At 38.0% G+C, this 21,703-nt stretch overlaps 1 protein-coding gene across 2 annotated transcripts in view; it reads right to left on the bottom strand.

Annotated features, from left to right (window-relative positions):
* Nucleotides 1-21,703, bottom strand: part of GMDS (GDP-mannose 4,6-dehydratase) — a 417,125-nt gene that overhangs the window by 326,657 nt on the left and 68,765 nt on the right. For both annotated transcript variants that reach the window (XM_061995859.1, XM_061995860.1), the window contains exons 2-4: nt 17,638-17,682; nt 13,946-14,033; nt 9,793-9,902 (exon numbers count right to left, since the gene is read on the bottom strand). In XM_061995859.1, the coding sequence (XP_061851843.1) occupies nt 9,793-9,902; nt 13,946-14,033; nt 17,638-17,682 (243 nt within the window). The remainder of the gene's footprint in view (nt 1-9,792; nt 9,903-13,945; nt 14,034-17,637; nt 17,683-21,703) is intronic.

Raw genomic sequence — 21,703 nt, 5'->3', positions numbered from 1 at the left:
ATACCAGATGTACACTGTTTACAAAGTAAACAATCACGTCATTCACAGAAGACTCAGCTAAGATGAAACATTCTACACAGACTCCCTCAAGGTCATTATAATAAACAGAAAAATGAACACAACATCAAATTATCCTAAACACCTTAAGTGATAGTTTATATATTTTTCCTAAACAATATACTTTTCAATATGGCCAAGCTGAATAATTGTGTAGGTTCCCAACATCCACAAAATTTATTGACACTAACAAAGTAGCAAAAAAAAAAAAACCCAAACAACAAACTCATTAGATTTCTGGAACTCATAAAATTATGTTTCATCTTCAGTTTCTAAAACATTCAAGGAAAAAACAGAAACTTGTGTCCATGAACTGTTGTAGCAGGGAATTAATCCCTGCTGATACAGGGACTTCTGTCACTTCTGATGGCACAGCCACTCTAAATCATAGGTTCTGTGAACTTAAACGTGCACGTCTCACCACAGCAGTTCTTTAACAGCCATGTTTGTGTGCTTTAAGTTATCTCTGTGCTGTTTTACACTCTAAGAAAATAAGTAAAACAATTTTTACAGCGGAAAATATTTTCTTTCCCATTTTGCATGCCTGTAAAACATATCGAGTAGTTTAAGAGGCACAGTACATTTCTTCCTTTAGAAATGTAATGAAGAGAAAAGGGGAAAAAAAAAAAGGAAGAGAATACATATACATTCTTAAAGCTGCATAAACCACAAAGCCAAACTTAACACAGAACAAAGAACAAATCTAGCGTTACTCAGCAAGCAGGCTAGTAATAACCTCAGTCCTAATAATTCTAAAGGAAAAAAAGAAATACTGCTTTGTTATGCAAATACACAATTTCCAAATTGAGAAAATTGAATGATGTCATTCAAACTAATATCCTTACCTCCATGGAAAAAAGGCAAGAGACAAAAACAACCCTCTCTCCCTACCAACCCCCTCACAAACATTTATTCCGGTGAGGTTTGGCTTAAATAGGAGTCTGTAGCATTTAGCTCCAGGAAGAAATACAGAGATAGTTTTGGAACTGCTACTAAAAAACTTAGCATTTGTTTGCCAACTGAATTTATCTGAATAATCAATGCAACGCATATATTATTGCATGTTCACAGACTTGTCATAGGTTCCATTTCTAATGTTTAGAATGGCAATTTAGTAAATGGTTTCTAAAAATATAAAACCACAACCATGTTATTTCTTCCAAGAATTTAATATGCCTCCATGGAAGTGTGTTCAGAAGCACAATAAAAATTTTAAATCATGATTACCAAATTAATTTAATACCTAGCAAGAAAACAAAATGGATTAAGACAGCTTCATGCTATTACTCATTCAACAAATCACATGCATTTCCTTCATTTAATAGCAGCGCTTTACCAGTGTTCAAATAGCAGACACTGCATATAATTCTCATATCAACATTTTTCTTTAAAAGGTCACTTTCATTTTAAGGTATAAAATATTTTTTTAAACCCCAGAACACAACAACCCAAACAGAAGCAGACCCACTCATCCAGCTGCACGAACAGTAATTTAATCAGGATGAACAAGCTCCAGTAGTCAGAGATATTAGCACTTTCTATTGCATATGATGAGCAGTACTGAAAATCACATGCACTCCCACAGACTTGCACTACCCTCTGATGTCATCAAATTGTAGCAGATAGCATGAGTTGCTGCCCTTCAAAATGCATCTAATAAGCTTTTAATTAAACCTGTAAAGAAAGAAATGACAAGGAAATTTGGTTTTCTTACTAACCTGCTAAAGGAGGCAGATAGATCACTAAAATATTAAATCTGAGGAAAAGAATCATTACATGAGAATCAAGTTGTTATTGAAATACAAACGTGGCAGATATCACCAAGCTGTTCTAACAATTTTCCAGGCAACTGGGTTAAAAAGTATTTGTTTACAGAAAGTAAAACCCTAATGAAGTCCATCAGAAATATAAACAGCAAAGCTAACACTCAGACAGGATGGTTGCACTCAGAGCTGCAACAGAAAGAAAATGTTTGGTAACTTTAAGATAGCACCCCATATTGACTTTTGCAGGCTTGGCATAATTTCTAGACTACTCTAGTCACACTATAATAATAATTTCCCAACTTCTTTTCTATCCTCCTACTGTTATATCTTAGAATCCCAGGGCTTGAGCAATCATTGACATCAAAGCCTTCAATTCCACCTTTTATTTTGGGATAGTCCTACTACTGAATTTTACATGCAGATGAGCATACAACAAAATAGGTTAATGCCTGGGTGACTGTAGCTATTTTGCAGTCATTAATTTTGTACTTAGTAAATACTAAATAAAACTTTGAACCACTTTTATTAATCAACCACTCCTTGAGACAGATCTTCAGCTTGACTTACTTTAATAGTAAATAAAATTTTGGGGATCAGAATGGGACAGACTGCAGCTCTTTTGGTAAAAACGCTGACATTTGAGCAAACCTTATCAAAGAATGTTTGCCTGATTCAGGACTGACATTTCCTTTCTCTAACTCACTTATCTAAAAAATAGGTATTCTGGCCAACTGCTCCAGGTAGCCCAAGGCAACTGTATATCACTTTCAGTTGCAACTTGTGAATACTTTCTTTTCTTTCTGTCTCTTTATTTTGACATGCGTATTATGTTAGCTGATTTCAATCATGTTGCATGAGTGGATGACATACCTTAAAAGATTAAGTTTTGCCACCTGGGACTTTTGTAGAAATTCAGTGCTTTATAGCATCTCACACCCTTCTTCATCCCCTATGTACTCGCATTATCAATAGTAGCTTTCTTTCCTATTTTATGCCTAAAGACAAGTTGTCTAAGGCTGCAGTTGATACAAGTCAGCTTGAAGTGTCATTCCCCTCTCATTCCCTTTACAGGATGGGAGCTGTTCCATTGTGTACAACCCTCTGCTGCCATCTATTTGACACAAGAAATATAACGCCGCGAATGCCACAACTGGTTTTGCCTTCCCTTTCCCCCAGCTTTCTCTTTCCCTTCAGCAGCTGTTAGAAGAAAACTATCAGGGAAGTTTTTGATCATGCCTCCCTGCTCATGCTCAGATGCAGAAATCACTTCAGCAATTGCTTTTGCACTTAAAAATAGTTACAATTACAGCAGAAAAATGGAATTATATAATAAACCTCTAAAAAGGAATTCAATTTAATGAGCTTCTTGCACTTAAAATCTCAAACAAGAGGGCTGTTCTAAAGTTTGCTTTAATGTAACTACTATAAAATTTGTAATTTAATTAAGCAGCAATGGAGCTCATCAAGGGCTTCATTAATTTCAACAGCTATGAGACCTAACTGGGGACATGGCATTGAACGAACCTGGGTTTGCCAGCTGCCCCCTTCACTACATCAGACTTAAAATTCAGAAGTCAGCTAGGAAGTCAAATTACGGAGTCTTAAAGGAGAAACCACACACAAAGCATGAGATGAAGGAGGTGGTACTTTATCCGTCACCAGGGTCACAAAGATAAACACCACTTCATTCATCACGATGCTCAGTCTGGTTTTTATGCCACTGCACAACACAGGAACAGCAGCTAAAAAACCCTCTCTAACTTGCATTTGTAAAACATCATGCAAAAGACATCCACTGAAGCTGCAAAAAAAGTCAAAAGGCATCTATAATCCTCAGTTACAGATTCATGAGTGTACATTCTGCTCTTTAATTACCAAGCTGTACGGAAAAGTCCTGTTTCAGTGCTCAGTCTGGTCCTTTTCACATTTTTGACTACGCACTCAAATACTTCATGTTTTTTACACAGTTGCTTTCCTGATGCACTTAAGCAACATATTGGTACAAATGTGCTTCAGCATTTACCTTGGAAATTATCCATAAGAAAAAATAACAAAATTAAAGATTAAAAATAGCAAAAGCCATATGAATTCTTGTGTATTTTTCTATACAGTGGGAAAAAATATCTCAGAGCAAGGGTAGGGAGAAAAAAGTGAGGGTTTGTTGAGAGAGGAGGCAGGTAAGGAAAAAATGAGAGAGGTGCAATAAGAGAGCACAGAGGCAACATCAGCTGGCAGCAGAAGTCATGAGAGATCTTCTGTGGTATTAAAACATACCTATAAACTAAATACTTTCATTTTTTTTCACTGATATTGACATAAATAGTACGTGGTTTGGGGAGCAATTTGTTAAAGCTTGTATTTGCTAATACATACCACTGAGTGCATTACTCCCTGGTTCTTTTCATGTATTCGTAACATTTGTAGCCATAATACATATATATTTAGCTATTAAAGGTAATCTGTTTAATAAAATTAATAGTTTCACTAAGTTCCTTAGTAATACTTGGTTTTAAATCTATTTAGTCTGACAATACAAGCTGCAATTATGAAGACTGCGGAAAGTTGCCATAAATATTTATTAGACCAAGTGAAGAGACATACAAAATCCCAATTGCTAGCTATTACTGGAATTACCTTTCTGTCTAGGCCACCCACAAAATCTGTTTGAACAGGTACTGCAAGTATTATATTTTAAAAAAATTGCCCAGAATAATTCAAGCTGTAAAACTACTTAAAACCTGATTGCTTAAAAGGTGTTAGATTACTTAAAAAGTTTAAGCTACACACAGCAGAAGAACAGATACAAGCATCTGACAGAAACACTTGAGAGGCTTATTCTGCCCTCTGGTGCACTCCATCCCACAAGGACATAATGTCCTGCACAAAACCCAGGAAAGCACCTGAACAACCCAAATAGACTAAAGTTAAAGCAGTTAAACAGCATGCTGAGCTACATTAAGGCTGTTCAGTACCTCAGGGGATCATGTCCTGGATGATACCAGCATGAGTAAAAGCAGTAAAGCATTCTGCAAGAAAGAAAACAGTCTCTCAGAGAGACCAACTGCCCCGGCTAAGGACCAAGACCCCATCATGTAAAGCACTGTGTAAATACAGAATTTGTTGATCAGCATAACAAGTTTCTAGTAAGGTTGTTTTCACAAGTCTAGAGTTACGAGCTGCCATCACCAATAAACAGATGACAGGAGACAAGTACCTAAGCATCCTCCAGAATTTGGTACCAAAGCCCCATACCGTGATCCTATGCTAATCAGAGGTACCCCGAGGCAGTAAGTTCTATATTTGTAGTCTCATTATAGCACAAATAAAGTTTGGAAACTCACTTTTTGGCTAGTAAAATGAACTGCCATACATACTAAATTAGAAGTAATTTGATATCATCTTGAGACAATAAAATATTCTATACAGCATAACTACTAAATTCTCTAACTCCATAAAATTAAGGTCCTTCAGGCTTCTTTTTGCCTATGAATAAGTCTTACTACATCTCTATAGAGCGCTGCTAATATTATTTACAATTAACTAGACTGGTTCTTGATATAATGAAGAGACAAACTGCTTGTTTCATAAAACACACAAGAAAATCCACTAATTTTCTCAGAAGCTGTAAGCTTCTGTGACATTCATAACAAGCTTAAAACCTATGCAATAATATAACAGCACAACAATGCATGCTGAGTGATAAGAAGCAGGAGGTATAGTACATAAAACATTTATTATGCAAGTTGTATCGCACAATTCTAAGCCTTAATTACTAATGAATTAGTAGAAAAGCCTTACAATTAATTCCTGGCATTATTTAGCCTACAGTTTAATACAAGCAAGATTGTACTAAATTAAAATCACAACTTTTGATGTGAGGAAGCATTGCAGGATCAGAACCAAACTGGGTAAATACACAGCATGTAAGCACATCAGCAGCATTAAGATTACTGACTGGTATTTGTGTGTGATAAAAAAAAATCCACCCTACAAACTAGCAGGGAACATTCCCATTTAACACATGTACTGAAATACCAAAATACCACTCCAGGGCAAAAGAACTATTTTCAGAACTAATCTACTAAATAGGCAATGGCAGCAATCACTAGAAGCTATTTTACTTCAGTGTTATTGAGATGGTTAAAGCTAAGCCAAGACAAATTGAAGGGTTTTCAAAATAAGGATCCTAATAGAGAGCTGTGCTGTAAAGAGGGCACATTCCCCTGGCTATTGAATGGCACAAAGACAGACATTGAAAGGATCCTAGAACTCAACAATCCAGAGATGTCAAGTCTGACTTAGTTCTGGGCTAATTCTTCCTTATAGCTAAGTATCCACTGGATAAATGCTGTGGAAGTACCTTCTTCACATGAGACTGGCTCAGATTGACAACAACCTCTCCTATATAGACTTTCTTTCCTGCATAATGAATACAGAGCTCCTGATCCAAGTATAAAAAAGAAACATGGAAGCATGGACAGGCAACCCAGGAGGAATACAAGGAGACTGTTTAAGTATGCAGACATAAAAGGCAGCACGAAGAGCCTCTACAGCAGTAAAAAGGTGACCAGTGGCAACACGGGTCTGCTGCTGAACAATATTGGCAATATGGTAACCAAGGACGCTGAAAAGGCTGAAGTATCCCAAATTTTCTTCACCTCTTCCTTTCTATTAAGGCTGACATATTTGATACAGAATTTCCGGCAACAAATGCCAACAGTAAGTAGGTAAAATAACTTCCTACTACCCAATACAATCTAAAGAAGTAAACTGAGCAATTGTGGCTATCTCCACCACAGCCAAATTGGACTAGTCATTGGACATGACTACTTGGATAACAATAGCCATAAAACAGAAATCATTTCGGTCCTACGTCTAACTGCTCAGCGTCACAAGTTTCAAGTGCTGAAAGCAACAGATCTTTTACTAAGGTTACGCTGACTTTTTGCTTCAGAAATTTGTAAAAAAATACAATTTACCATCCTCCACAGTTCAATACAACTCAAGACAAAATAAACCCACAGTGCAGTCAAATACTGATGAGATCACTTGTCTTTCAGAAAAAAAAAAGGTAATCACAAGTTCATATCTCTCTATGAGGTGCATCTACTGAAACACTGCAAAAAAGTGACTTTGATATCATTTTAGCCAATCTAGTATTTGGATAATTGATATTAAAGACATTCAGCAGAGAGATATGAATACAGAGTTACGGATAACATGAGTTACGGATAACGTAATTTAGATTAAGCCAGCTGTATGCATATACAGCAATAGATTATTTGGAATCAACATACTGTAAACAATCACTCCCATGAAATCCAATTAAATGAAAACAAATAAAACACCAGATTCCGAAAGCGCTAAAAGCCAAGTCATCGGGACATATAAAGACTGGATAGAGAACAGTGTTTACTTAGCTATGAAGTGAATGTGCTACTGTTTTCTGAACATCCAATGAAGAAGCTACAGTGCTGAAAGCTAATCCCCATTCCTCACCAAAACAGACAGGAATGCACACTGGATAATTTGTTCCTACTGATGATATCATTTTCTCAAGTTTACTGTTTTTAATAAGAAGCAAGTTTCAGTCTTGTCTCACTTTCTCCCATGTACGAGACCAGATCAGCCTCTCAGTGACCTACTCTGTGAGTCATAAGTCCTCACTATTTGTGATTCAGAAAAACGTCTTCTCTGACAGTATTTCCCAGACTGCTGTGGGTTCATTCCAAGAACCAATTTCATCTTCATTGGTTTCCTACAGGAAACCAGACCAACTTCTTATTATTTTATTTCCCTTCATTTCAGCATGGCTCACATAACCTAACTGGAAGTGAGAGTGATAGAAAACTTTATTCTGCATAAACACAAGCCAACATAAACACCATCAAAAAATACTGAAGACGTCACTGGTTCAAAGTCACCAGAACGTGAAGCAAGCTAAGATTAGAAGTTCTTTTCCTTCCTTCTCCAAATATGATGCATACAGGCAAAGGCAGTAAGTTTATATGACCAAAGTTTAATGGTAAGAGCTGTACAGGTCTCTGGTAAAGACATCCACCCCCAATAAGTGGCCAAGTTCTACTCCCTCTTCTAATATCAGAGTTGTTTTTTGGGTTTTTTTAACGGTAAGCACTGTTGGACTGCTTTGAAGCCCTATTGATATGACAGTCAAGTCCCCCAGTCACTTCAATCAACAGACTTGGGGTGCCTAGGTTCCCTCCTCAAATAGATATACTAGGAAGCATAACAGGAACATCCTGAAGAACTCCATCTAGACTTCCAGTAAGACTTCTAACATTGCTCAAGTATTGCTATATTCAAGCTAGCTTCTGAGAGAGCCATTTCAATGTCTCTCCATGGTGCTTCAAGGCACATTAGATCTACAAAAGCTGAGACCTGGTGCCAGATCTGCACTGTCTCAAAATGTTCACTGAATCAGTGAGATTCTTCAGGAATAAACTTTCCTTGAGCCTATATCAGTGTCATGCAGAGTCATCACCACTCCCCCCTTTTCATCCTCCCTGTGCTGTGATTTGAGCCATTGGCAGCTGCAGTAGCCACACAGACATAGCTGAAGACTAGAATATAAGTATAATTCTAACACCACCTAAGGGACACAAATAATTTCTATGGAGATTGCTATCTAATGCACTAGCTCAAGAAAATAAATGCTGGAACATCTCGTTGTAGACTGTAAATACCCAGCGAGGTTTCCTGCCACAGGTTTCATTCTGCAAACAGCAGTTAAATTGTCTTCTGGGCCAAAGCTGCCCTGGGACTCAAGTAACTTTTTTCTCACACGGCTATATCTGAGCTAATAAAACCAATCAGATTCATGTTTACCACAGAGCAACTGGGTAGTTCAATCATGCATGCAGTTCAAAAGCAAAATTCTTCCCATTTCTTCTCTCTATTCTCTTGTTTGTCTGTTCCATAACTCTGCAGTCTTCCAACATTATTTCCTCTTGCTGGGTTTCACAGCTTACAGAGTGATAGGATAAACACATTGCTTTTTGTAGGAAGGCTGACTTAAAAAACTAAAGGCAAACTGATTTTCCCGAGGTCTAAATGCTCCTTCAGTTCTCATCTCAAGAGAAGTCAGGGAATATTACCACTTAAGAATGCTTTCACATTGCACACAATAAGGACAGGACATACAACTGACATCCAATTTATTTTAATGACAATTTGCTACCGGGCCATCATTTTCAGTTTGCAATCATGAAGTGAAATACAAATGAGGTTTTTGCAAATAAATAGAGGTCACTTGACAGCGAGCTGAGTTTTTCCATGATACAGCAGCATAGCTTAACATATGTAAAACATAAATTAAAGTTATCTTCTCTACTATTCATTTTCTTTCCTTATGATACAGAATCAAGTCATATGCCTTCAATAAGTCCTTTTTATTTCCTTTTCTGTAACTCATTTTTTACCCACCAAATCCCCTGAAATGTATAACACAAAGTAGCAGCAAAGCTGCTCCTCTGTTTGTGGGTTAACCTTACAGAGACTATCACCTGCATGAGAACTGGTATAGGTGAAGCCTTTGTAGAAATGTCACATTCAGAAACACATAATGATTTTAATGCAAATGGAATAACACGGTTCTAAATGCTGTTTGGCTTAACAACACTGTATAACTTCTCTACCAGGACAAAGAAGCAGCAAATTCTACTGCAAAAGTTGTTTCACAGGGCAGAAGAAACAGATTTTTAAACCTGTGGATTTTGTTGATAATGACTATATAATCTCAATAATCCTGACATCTTAGCATATATTCAGTAGCAAGACTCGTGCAGTAATTCAGCATTGAAGCAAACAAAACTATCTTGATTTAAGGCAGTGTTTGCCTTTCAAAGCTAGCAGTTGTTAAAACAGCTATAAATGCTGCAGTCTAAAATAATCAAGGAAGTATACTACCACCAACACACACTCCCAATTCACAGAAATAGAAGCTACTCACCTTGACATGGCTCTGAGCTCCCAGGTTGTATATCTCACTGGGTTTGACTTCATTAATGATCTTCACCAGGCAGGTGCTGTCTGTGAGATCACCATAGTGCAGCTTCATGTCTTCAGAGTTTAAGAACACAGAGTTAATACACTTCAGGCCCAGAACAATACGGCACTCTTGGTTTCAGGTTTAAAATCCAAGAAAACAGTTATTGCAAAAAATTAAGAGATCACCAGAGGAACAAGGTTTTGCTTGAGGGTTTTTTTCACTGCTTTAAGCACAAATATATTTCCCTGCAGGAGTAACGAATACCATTACAGATTCTCTTCTCAATATTCTGATTTACCTAGCAAGGTTCCTATCATTTGTTTAATAGTTTACACTTCACTAACTCAGCTTATATAAACTAAATCAATGTCATATACAGATTTTCAACCACAAACTCTCTATATTATTTCAGTTCAGGCTTCCAGTCTTTCACTCATAAAGGTTTTGATAATTCTTAAGCATATATCGATAGCTTTCTCCTTCTTCCCAAAACATTGCACATGTTTAAGTTCCTCACTGCAAATAATTTCACAACACAACAAAAAAGTCTTCATTTAGGTAATATTATAGTACAAACCTCTGTATTTATTCCTATTGTTTTTCCATTTAAAAAATATATAGATATACACTGAAATGGAATTTCAGAGTAACTGTCAATGAAACGGGCTTCACACCAAACTCCGAAATGTGGTTAGATATATCAGTCACACAGCTGTTATTTATCCTAAACTGTGTATGAAAAAGTAGGTAAGATCTTTTTTCTTTAATATTGAAACCAAGAAATAAAACTTCTATTACAACAGACTACCATACAAATCCACAGTACACTGTTTTAAAAATGCTGTATAGATAAATGAACTTTGTTTTTATTTAAGCTGATTTTCGGTTGGGAGAGTGTTTGTTTGTTCTGGGTTTGAGTTTTTTGTTTGGTGGGGTTTGTTTGTTAGTTTTGATTTTTGTTTTAACCAGTTTAAGGGAGTAAGAAAGTAACAGATCACACAGTTCTCAGGTGTTCAGCTTTGCACATTCGTATTTAACAGGTACTTGAGGCTTTCCGGATTGATAAAGTGATACAGTCCAGTAGGTCACAGTATATTCTTCAAATCTGCTTTTACATCCACATTGCTGGAAATGGACAGTTCTGAAGAGACATCAAGACCCAGCTGAAGCTGTGTCTAACTGACAAGGGACTAGTAATGCAACTTTTTCTTCAAAAAAGAAAGAGATAAGTGTGATCAGATATAAGGGCTGGAAAGCATGCTTTTTGTACATATCCATTAGTTATCCATGATGTGTGCTGCCTTCAATTCTGTCACCAGTTCTACATAGGCTGTGCTGTAACAAAACTGTATTTTCACTTGTGTGGAATGCAACTGTCTGCTTCCCAAATGAAATTCAATAGTTGCACCTGTGTGCCACAGCATGCAAAGATGCCCAATGGTCACAGGATAAAGTATTTGGATATTGGTATTAACCTGCAATCCTCAGAACTGTTGGTGTCCAGACACCCTAAACAACTGCTGCATTTTACTTGCAACACCAAACAGAGATCAAGAGCAAGCATGACCTAGCCTTTTTCTCTGATGGTAGTTATCACCTTTTTCAGGAGAACTCTGGCTTGTGTGAGCAAGGAGGAACCCAAATGTACTACTCTTCCTGTACTGGAAAAGAAAGCTTTTCCTAGGCAACAGTGAGCCCTCTTATCCCTCTGCTTTCCTTGGCTGCGGGTTAAAATCTCCCTGTCAGTTGAGATAGCCTTTCAGAGGAAGCAGCAGAGAAGGTCTGTTACAAGAGAAGGTCCAGGGAGCAGTAGCAGCTCTGTAGAAGCCTTAGAGTCTAAAAGAACAACTGGTTCCTCTCCACCCTTAGCAGCAGCTGAGTATGAGTGAGATGTCAAAGTCAGGCTCTCTTTTCCTACACCAATGACACCTGGTTCTGCAGCCATCCCCAGGTCAGAGAGAAGTCTCAAAGCTTCCTAGAGGAAGGTGGGCCACCAGCTGGGCTAAGCTGAGCATCAGAGAGATCCTCCCACAATTACCTTAAATTTAAAGCTCTCAAAGGGAATGTTCATTTTGCTCTACCATAAAATCTTCACAGCTTCTTGTCCAAATGGCATTTTTGAAGGGGAGTAGGGCATTAGGCTTTGTTTGTTCTCTAGACTGTGAAAAAGAGGTCTATCAAGAGCAATAGGCTAAGTGGAAAGGCTTATTAGAAATGGGATTTATTTGGTGCAAAGATTTACAAACACAGATTAAATGGCAAAACCCTTGGGTTTTAGTAATAGCATCCAATCTAAGAACCTCCTTAGCAAGCAATAGCTGGAGAGCTTGCTTCAGGAAACATCTTGTTTTCCTTCTTGTTCTCTCTTTTTTTTTTTTTGTATAAAGAGGTTCACTATCTATGAAGATTATCATCTTGCAACGTGTAATCAGTTCCTCATGGGAAGCACACATAGGGCAAAGACGAAATAAGGGTTTGCTCACATCAACCACTATTGCTCCTTTGCTTCCTCCAGTACTGCCTGGAAACCCATTGTTTCCAAACAGTTTCCATGGAGCAGCCTTTCCTGAGATTCCAAGTCTAATTCCTCCTCCTCCCATTCATATGTCTGCATTCCTCAGTTAAAGGAAAATGAGATAAGAAGTGAGGGGAAAAAAAAAAATAAAGTCTGCTTTCTTTTTCCTTTCTTCCATCTCCTTCCTTAAATGTTCATATACATATTTATCACAATCTACATTGTCTTCTCAAATCACTTCCCATATTCACAAGATGGTCCTCACAATGCACAGGATCCTGTTTGACTTCTTTTGCTTCATTTTACCTTGTGAGGCATCAATGTAAGCCATGGGAAATGCAGTTCTTACATTGTCCTTGACACAAGCTCAGGTTTCAGAATTCTTCAACAAGATATTTTATTCCATTTTGCCCCTCTCTCAATCAAAGATTTTAAGGAGCAGTGTACAGTTAGTAGCAACTTATTTACAGCAAATACCACTGAAGTCACGTCAGGCTTTGTTTTTTACAAGCAAAATCAAGTGAAATCTAAAAGTTGCGTTACACATCGCAATTTGATAAAATTAGTCTCTCTTTAACCAAACTGAGAAGCAGACTTCAAAAGACAAGAGATATATTTACAGCATGGAGACAGTGTTAATACTTTAAATCAGACTATTTAAGACGGTGTCAGTCTGCAAAACTCTACAAAATATGCACAGTGTAGAGAACTATATACCTGTTCAATTGCTCAATCAAAGCCATCTAATGTCTGAGCTTGTTCTCATTAAGTGACCAGTTCACCTTCTTTAAGGTGAACTCAAACTTTTTTTGCAAAATGTAAACTAAAACTAATAATTTCAGCTTTCCAAATTACCATCAGTAGCAGCGAATCCTGTGAATTGTCAGTGAATTTCCAAGAGCAATGCTTTTCCTTCAGGAAAAAGCAGGTAATCATTTTCTTAGGTGCAGAAATTCAGAACATCCAAAGATTCATTCTTCCTGTCATCAGTAAGAGCTGATTGTATCTTATTCCTGCTGTGATAGAGGCTGTCCTCAAACCCTCACCTCCATCAGGCACACAGCGGCTCATGAGGAAACAGAAGCAGAGTGCTTAAGATAACTGCCTCAAAAAATACCATTTTACTATTCTGGTATCACAGTGTTTTCAACTTCAGATAGGTTTCTGCAGGCCCAGTCATTTTCCAATTGCCACTGCCTAGCTATGTGTGAACTGTGTCAGCATTTCCACTAAACAAAAAAGTGCCTTCCTGGGCCCTTCTCTTATTTCCCCCTTAGCAACTCATACACAAGAACATCTACACTTTATGTCACATTTTCACTAGAGGAAAAATTACACTTTTCTTTCTGAGACAGAGCAGCAAGCTAACATAACCAGAGAAAATGGAAGTGTAGCTATTGAGGTGGGATGGGTTTTTTGTTTCTTTTGTTTTAAATAACCAATCCTAAGTCAAACACAGCTTAAAATCACTACTCATTAATATTAAGTAGAGAAAACTGAGATTCCCTTCCTGCTCCAGGGGACATTTCTCCATCAAACATACACCACAAATATAAAAAATAAAAAACCCAACCCTTAAATATGAAAAGAAAGTCTTACTTCCTTCAATGTGAGCCTGTGGGTTCTTATAGAGATGTTCAATCCGGCCTGTATTAAAAGAACTAGACCGACGAACGATGCCGTGCACCTGAGGATTGAATAAGGAAAAATGCAGAAGGAAAGTGGCAAACATTAAGAAAAAAATGTTCATTATCATCATCACTGGTCTTTTCATACACATGGGCCTAACCATTTTATAAGATAATCAGAGCTTGTCTCTATTCCTAAAGGCAGTTATCCAAATTGTAACAAAATACTTGTAGATGAGCTCTGATGTTGTCATGTTTATTTTAGTATCCTTGAGTGGTTTCACCTTCTCCCTTGCTGACACCACTAGCAGCCCAAGCATCACACACAGTACAGAAAACACACTGAACTGCCCTAGAGCACCATCTCCTAGTGAGTGCGACTTGCCAGCGTCACTGGAGTTGGCACTTCATGGATCTAAACATAACCACTTCTTCCTGTCTGCAGAGACGTCTTTATGGAGCCAGAGATGATGGGCATGGAAAAAGCAGCAGCAGGTGATGGGGTTAGAGAAAGGAGAGAAGGGGCAGTGAGAAGGGTAGAAAAAGACAAGAGGAAAGAAGGGGCAGCAGCTAGAAGATCCAAAAGTATTTTAGAAAACAGCTGTTATTCACTTTCTAGGGTGTTGAAGAACAGCCAGAACAGTCTGTGCTGCTTTGTGGACCTCATGAGTCAGTGTTCTCCAGTGGGTTACAAGACATACAGGCAAGCATACAGGTGGGGAATTTCCTTTAGCCAGCCATAATAAATAAATTGGTGGAAAAAAACCCCATTGGATCTGACTAATATTAAAGAAAAGCCTGTTTGTGTCTAATACATTGGAGAAATTGTTCAAACACTGATCCTGTCTCCTCCTTATGTAAGATAGCCCCATGCCTGCTGCCAAAATTCACGTTAGCTTGGGTTACCAAATGCAGAAGTTGTGCTTGCACAAGTGAAAATAAGCTTTGGCATCTGACTGTCCTCCACTTCTCCCTACCCTTTATTTCTGAAAGTAATCTCTTACACTTTGATGCATCCTACACTTGGTTGGGCTAGGCCATTCATTGCTTTACTCTCTCACTTCACCTTATCGTGTACCTACAAGAATATACCAGCAGGAACAGGCAGCATTAGGGATCTTGGTTTGGTTTGGGGATTTTTGTTTTACACATAACATTTGGTTCTTGGCACAGAAAAAACTTTTTATTCCATCTTCAGTCTGAAATTTACCTGACTAAAAAGTTGTGCACACATAACTGCAGAGTGAGACCAGTTTTCTACTTTAAGAATGTCATCTGGGTGGCAAAATCTCCAATAATAGCTGAATAGTTTCATCCTTACAACTTGAGTCAAATTTACGATGCCAATTTCCTTGCATGAAATCTCTTGTATGCACAGCCACACAACAGGCTCACAAGGTACCTTGTTCTACAATTCAAACACTGAACTTTCCACAAATGAGTAAAATATTCGCATTTTGAAGATGAATGGGGAACTGAGAAACATGGCCCCCCAAAAGAAGTTTCAATCAAACAATAGATTCATGAAGATAAATTTCTGAAGTTGTGCAGTTAAAAGCCCTATCAAAATAATTACTTAAAGAGTATGGTGGATAATTTATTGGGACAGAAAGCTTACAGAGCAACACTTTAAAAAAAGACACTTCCAAAAGACACTCACAAAAGATGCTGAAATATTTTAGGTACTCAAATGAGCATGTTTTGTTGATTAAAAATAAAAGTCAGTCTTTGCAGTTTTGAAGCATCGAATTATTCTAAAGGAAGGTAGCTGAAGGGCTCCACAGCTCTTCTAGCAAAATTAAATACTTTGGCTTAAAGTCCTGAGCTCTCAATTATCTATCTCTGAATGAAGTCATGCTGAAATTCAAGTTCACACAAATGACTGACCAATTAGTCAAATCTTGCCAGCTCAAAGCTTGATGAAAGATCGTGCTTGTGAGAGCTTTGTGTCAGCTGAATGACTGGGACACCAGCATTTGACCAATGAGATGTGCTAAACACAATCAGCCCAGCACTTCAAAAAGTTTCATCAAACAAACAAATCCAGATAGCCTGTTGCATCCAGTGATAACAAGAAAACATGTGAACCCAGCTTTTCTTTTTCCTCCCACTCCTTTTTCTGGTATGCACATACAAGAGAAAGAAAATCTGGCAAATGCTTAATCCATGACAGCAATATTACCGTAAAAAACCCGATGAAAGGTACCTTTGTCTGCATGGGACAGATGAAATGCAAACTTTGTGACAAGCCAAAATGTGTGCAAACTGGTTAATCTAGTAAAGTATGTAACATCAGTGGATTTTTCTCAACAGAGCTTTAAATAGATTGAAGTTAAGGAAAAAAAATTGAATGCACAGTCTAAGAGAGGTAATTAGTGATTCAGGAACAGAGGTCTCCAATGGAGAACACAGGAAAGAATTCCAATAAATAGATGAAGAATTGAGGAACAGAAATTAAAAAAAAAGCCCTCCATCCAATTACTGTAACCTTTCTATTGTGGAAACAGCTATGTTTCATTTCAGTTGCAGTTAGCAATTCCCAATTTTATTGTGGACTAGGAGAGAACATGTGCTTTTGCCTTTAAAGTGGCAGAAGCAACCACAGTGATATCTCTCATCCCCAAAAGGAACAGAGAAATAGTAAAAACAAGGAATTTACAATGCTGAAAACCCAACATCAACAAGTAGATCAATCAAAGCAGGAGAAAGGATAGAATAAGCAAGGCGAGATAAACCACATGCAAAAGCATCGAAAGCACAGACTGGCTAAGGAGAAACTTCTCACTAAACTATTAAGCAGTATTTTAACAGAAACAATAAAATCCAACATTATGATGAGCATTAGCTTTTACTAATATCCCAGAAAATACAACACTGTGGGGAGATTAATTTGATTGCCCCTTTCCTTCCATTACAGTACATTTTGGAAGCATCTTTCACGACCAAGAAAGCAAACATTCTCACACATGCCCACAACAGTTCAAACCCACCAAATCATGCTATAATAATGTGATTCCTGCTTCGCTGGAGCCACAAAGAAAGATGATTTTGCCAGGGAAAATTAGGCAGTAAGAAGTAAGGAGTCAGATTCCCAGTATTTTAAGGAAAAGCTAAGTGAAAATCAAGGGCTATAAGCAAGAATATAATTAATTCAAGAGGAGGAGTGGAAAGTAACACGGTTACCAAAGCATATTTGGGGGATTTTGTTTTGTTTTTCTTTTTAAACAGAGAAAGTAAAATGCAAGGTTTTCATTGCTGTAGCACAAATGCCAAAATAAAAGAGCCTGTAGTGTGGAGAAAGATGGGGAAAGAGAACAAACAAGAGATTTTTATTCCTTTATGTGATACATCGCATCATAAATTATCCCCTAATTCCTTACAGTTTTGGCTCACACAGGTCACTGCTTATCTGAGTTGGCGGGAAACATGCAAAGCAGCTATACCCCAAGGAGAAAAGAGAATCCACCAGTGGACATGAGATGATAAATAGTACAATAAGCTGGCATGATTACAGGCCATGTTGCACATTCTTCCCCAGAGTTCTGATTTGTTATCTAGGGCCAAAGTGGAAAATATACACAGAGAAGGACAGAAGCAGAGGAAGCTGGAGCTGCAGCATCCAAATGACTCCATCAGCCCACAGCCCGTTACCGAGTCACTCACCTCGTAGCCTTTTTCCAGCAGGAACTCAGCCAAGTACGATCCATCCTGGGAAGAGTAAGATAGAGGAAAATGTCAGAAACACAGTGAATGGGCCTGGGAGATTTGGACCAGTTAAGGTCTCAAAAAAAGAAAGAAAAAATAAATTGCAGTGAGTTTACTGGGTAACAAGTGTATGCTTTGATATCCCCAGATTTATACACTGACCTAAAAATACTATAGATGCTTTTTGGTTAATTTTAGATTAAGAAGCAGTATATTTTAAGATAACTTGCTTACAAATGCTGGTTGAGAACTCCCGTCTCTTGAATCTCTTCCCAAGTTCCATTATAAAGTGCCTGGGGACATCTTTTCAAAATATCCTAACCACTGTTATTGAATGTGGACTATTTTGGAGACAAGGAAGGAAAAAAAAATCTAGAAAAATTGGTGTAAGCTTGGCATACTCTGCAAACAGACATGCTTCTGCAGCACTCTGTCACACTCCCAACTCTCTTGCACACATGCTCCTTCCACAAGCTTTCTGAAGGCAGCAATCACTCTGCCTGCCTGAACAACCCAGTTTTCAAAAACATCCCTAACACACCCTGTATTTCAGCTACGGAATACAAGCTGTTTTCACATTTTATATATCACTGAGGGTTGAGGGTGAGCTGGTTTGGTTTGAGGGGGTTTTTTTTCCCCCCTTCCTTTTAAATCCTCTTCAAACTTAAATTATTAAACTCCCTAAAAGCAAATACTTCAAAACACACGCTAGCACATGTTTTCCTGAAATAAGATGATCTTCCTGGCATCATTGTTGCCAGGATTACCAAATATAACAACTTGTATTATCCTTATACATGTGTACACACCATCAAAACTCCAAAGTTTACCCCTCCAGAACAGTGCTCACTAAGCAATTCTGTGGATATTATCTATGCCCAAAGAGCTTCTGTCTGTTCACTGACTTCTTGAACTGCTTTTCCCTTTAAAATGCATGAGTATTCTACCAGAGTCAATCAACTTGCTACCTAGACACCACATAAACGCGAGATGGCACATATGCTTACTTGATTAAACTTTATTATGTGGATCTGCTCTGCCTTGAGCATGGCCAGAGACATTTAAGTGCGAAACCAAAAATACACGTCCCTTTGGTCCTCTTTTTAAATGCATGGTTCTAAAAGAAAAACCTCTCTCACCTCAGATGAAATAAGCTATTGTTGTGTCATAGACAGTCTAAGGCGAATAACAACCTGAAGCAAGGAATTTGAGAGGCACTAGGAGGCCCTAGAGCAGCAGGAGTGCCAGTGGAAGCTGCTTACTACATTGATGGCAAAATTGTGTGTAAGCCTATGCAAAATAAGATGGTGCAGTGTACAAGGGGGCAAATTGCTGCATATTTAAAACTGCAGTGTTAGGAAAAAAAGCAAGTGACTTTATGGTTGCACAGCCTAGAAGAGCTTGAAACCAAGAAAGTCTCAGCTTATATACTTCTCCCACTACCTGTGTGATTCCTACTTCTATGTGTTCACATAATTTTACAGTGCCACAACTCAATAACATCAGTCTACAATGCTGGTTGATCTGGAACACGACAAAACATGTGTGCAATGGTGTCACTGGAACAGTATGTATGTCTGTATATCACACAAAAAGAAGACCCTATCGAAAGGAGAAATCCAAAGAACGTGTAACAGAAAATCTGCAGAAATACGTGGGCAAAAGGGGCGAGGAGCATGACAACTACTTTTAATGCAGTTGTGATCTTTTTCATTAGGGAATCCTCCAGGATTTAGCAGCAGTGGATCAGAGGGAAGAAAATTTCACAATTCTCTTTGGTTCCTCAGTTCACTAAAATAAACGAAAAATATAAAAAAAAAGGAGGTGGAAGTGGGAGACCCAGAGAGTGCAAAGGAGATGAAAAAAAGAAAGGCTGTGATTACTTAGGAAGTTGATGGGAAACAGACTTGACTGGGATTGAACCCTGTCAATAAGGTCTTGTTCTTCTCACCCAGGCCATTGCTCAAACTTTCCAGTTGCCCTGGAACATTTTGAACCAGCAGTGGCACTTGCTTCCTCTGCACTTCCTTTCCAGGTCTATCAAGTGATAGGGAAGGGCTTTACAATGAGTGGGAAACAGGCAGCAAGTGTGAAAGTTACTGGCTTCTGGCTCTAGCACAGCACAGCTGATTTACTGTCTGGTAATCACACACAATGCAGATTCATGCTGTCTTGCACTGTGATACCATATCACACACGGCCCCCAGGTTTCACGTTTCCCTTCCTTTTCTTCTCAGCACAGCAGCTGTCAATGTGAAAAGCAATCAGAACAGCCATCAAAGTGCTGAAGAGTTTGCAGCTCGCAAGGATAGTATAGGTTCCATATTTTCCTAATCAGGTCGAGGAATAAATAATATTAAGTAAGCTCTATTAAGTGATTTAAACCTTTATCCATAGGAGATTGCCTTATGCATATAAATTCTATTATCAAAGATACTGATTTCCACTTAAACTACAAACAGAGCTTTCAAGATTCAGGAATCACTAATCCAGGAAAGGAATATTACAGGAACTAGGTGTTTAGCAACAAATCTCAATTATTGCTAGGGTTAGCAGATTTTGCTTTATCTACAAGCTGTCAACCACATCCATTCCTGGTTTGCATCTAGGTAGGAATGGACCAGCACAAAGTGCAGGACTTGGTCCAATCCATGAAGCTGGGGACTAGGGGGCAGGGTCTTCTATGTTGTAAGAAAAGCTTATAGTCACCTTGATCCTATTTCACTGAGTGCTCTACATGGAGAGTGAAGGTCTAAATCATTTCCTTCTTAATACTCAAAAAAAATCCAACACAAGCTTAGGTGGCGGTAAGCACATGTAACCAGTAAAGCATTAGTACATCCATAGCCCAATTTGATCATTTAGCTAGCTATAGCTTCCCAAAGTGAACCATAAAAACAGGGGGAAAAACACTGTATATACAGACTAGAGTGCTTGACTACTGTGCTCCTTCCACTTGGCAATACGTTACTCTACTTTCAGAGTGTTGTCACATTTGATAGCTTACTTTTGTTAATGTAAAGTACTCAGCTATTGCTATTCAGTTTATAACAAATCAACAAAGCCTTGGAAGACAGAAATAGGTCCCTTTGTCTTTGGCCAAAATGTCAGTCTTAAAAGAAAATAGACTACAAACTGCCTTTAAGTAGGATTGCAATAAGACCTGGCTCCGCTCAGATATGTCAGACTAACTTGAGCAATCGAAACAGTTTAACAAGATTGATTAATAGTTTAACAAAACCACCTCAGTTAAAACAGTTCCTCATCAGAACACTCGGACATATCAGACTAAGAATCATTACGCTGTCTTGAGCCAAATAGTAGTTTGAAAGCCCATACAAAGAATGATACTTCAGCTGGCTTCCAAGACACAGCAGCAGGTTTCCAACTGCAGCTGCCTTATAACACATCTGTAAAATTCCCAGACAAAAGAAAACAGCCACATAAATTAGAGCAAGACAACTTTAGGATGTAATATTTTATATTTAATGTAGGAGTTAATGTCAAAAACGTCAATAAACTTTGACACACTATCAAAGAAAACCTCTTCCAATGGAGTGGAGAAATTGAGACGTAAAAAAAGAGTTAGAGCTTTGCCACAAATATCTAGAATAAAAAGTATCAAGTTTGACTTGATCCATGAGCAAAGAATAAGATCGGTTATATAGAAAAGTGCAAACAAGAGGAATTCAATAGCCTGTTTAATAATCCAAATACCCTTTATTTTGCACTGTTTGACACAAGGAAATTCCATTTGCAATGGAGTGTAAAAACAATCCCCAAAGCAAGGCATCTTTGTCCTCTTCTGCTGAGCTCCTGGATTAAAAGCCTAGATTATGTCCTACCTGAGCACTCATGGTCTAAAGGAGATTCCCTCATCCCCACAGTTCCTTTCTGCTAAGAGAGAAGAAGAAGATAATACTAGATGGATAAAGAAGCAAGATAAAAGAGACCAATAGGAGGAGGAATAAGGTTCTTTTTTTTCTTTTTTTTTACTCTTCCTAGAACTCCATAATTATATGGA

The sequence above is a fragment of the Colius striatus genome, chromosome 4 (genome assembly GCF_028858725.1).
Source record: "Colius striatus isolate bColStr4 chromosome 4, bColStr4.1.hap1, whole genome shotgun sequence".
Classification (NCBI taxonomy): Eukaryota; Metazoa; Chordata; class Aves; order Coliiformes; family Coliidae; genus Colius; species Colius striatus.
Note: the sequence above shows the minus strand (reverse complement) of the source record. Positions and strands in the feature narration are given on the sequence as shown.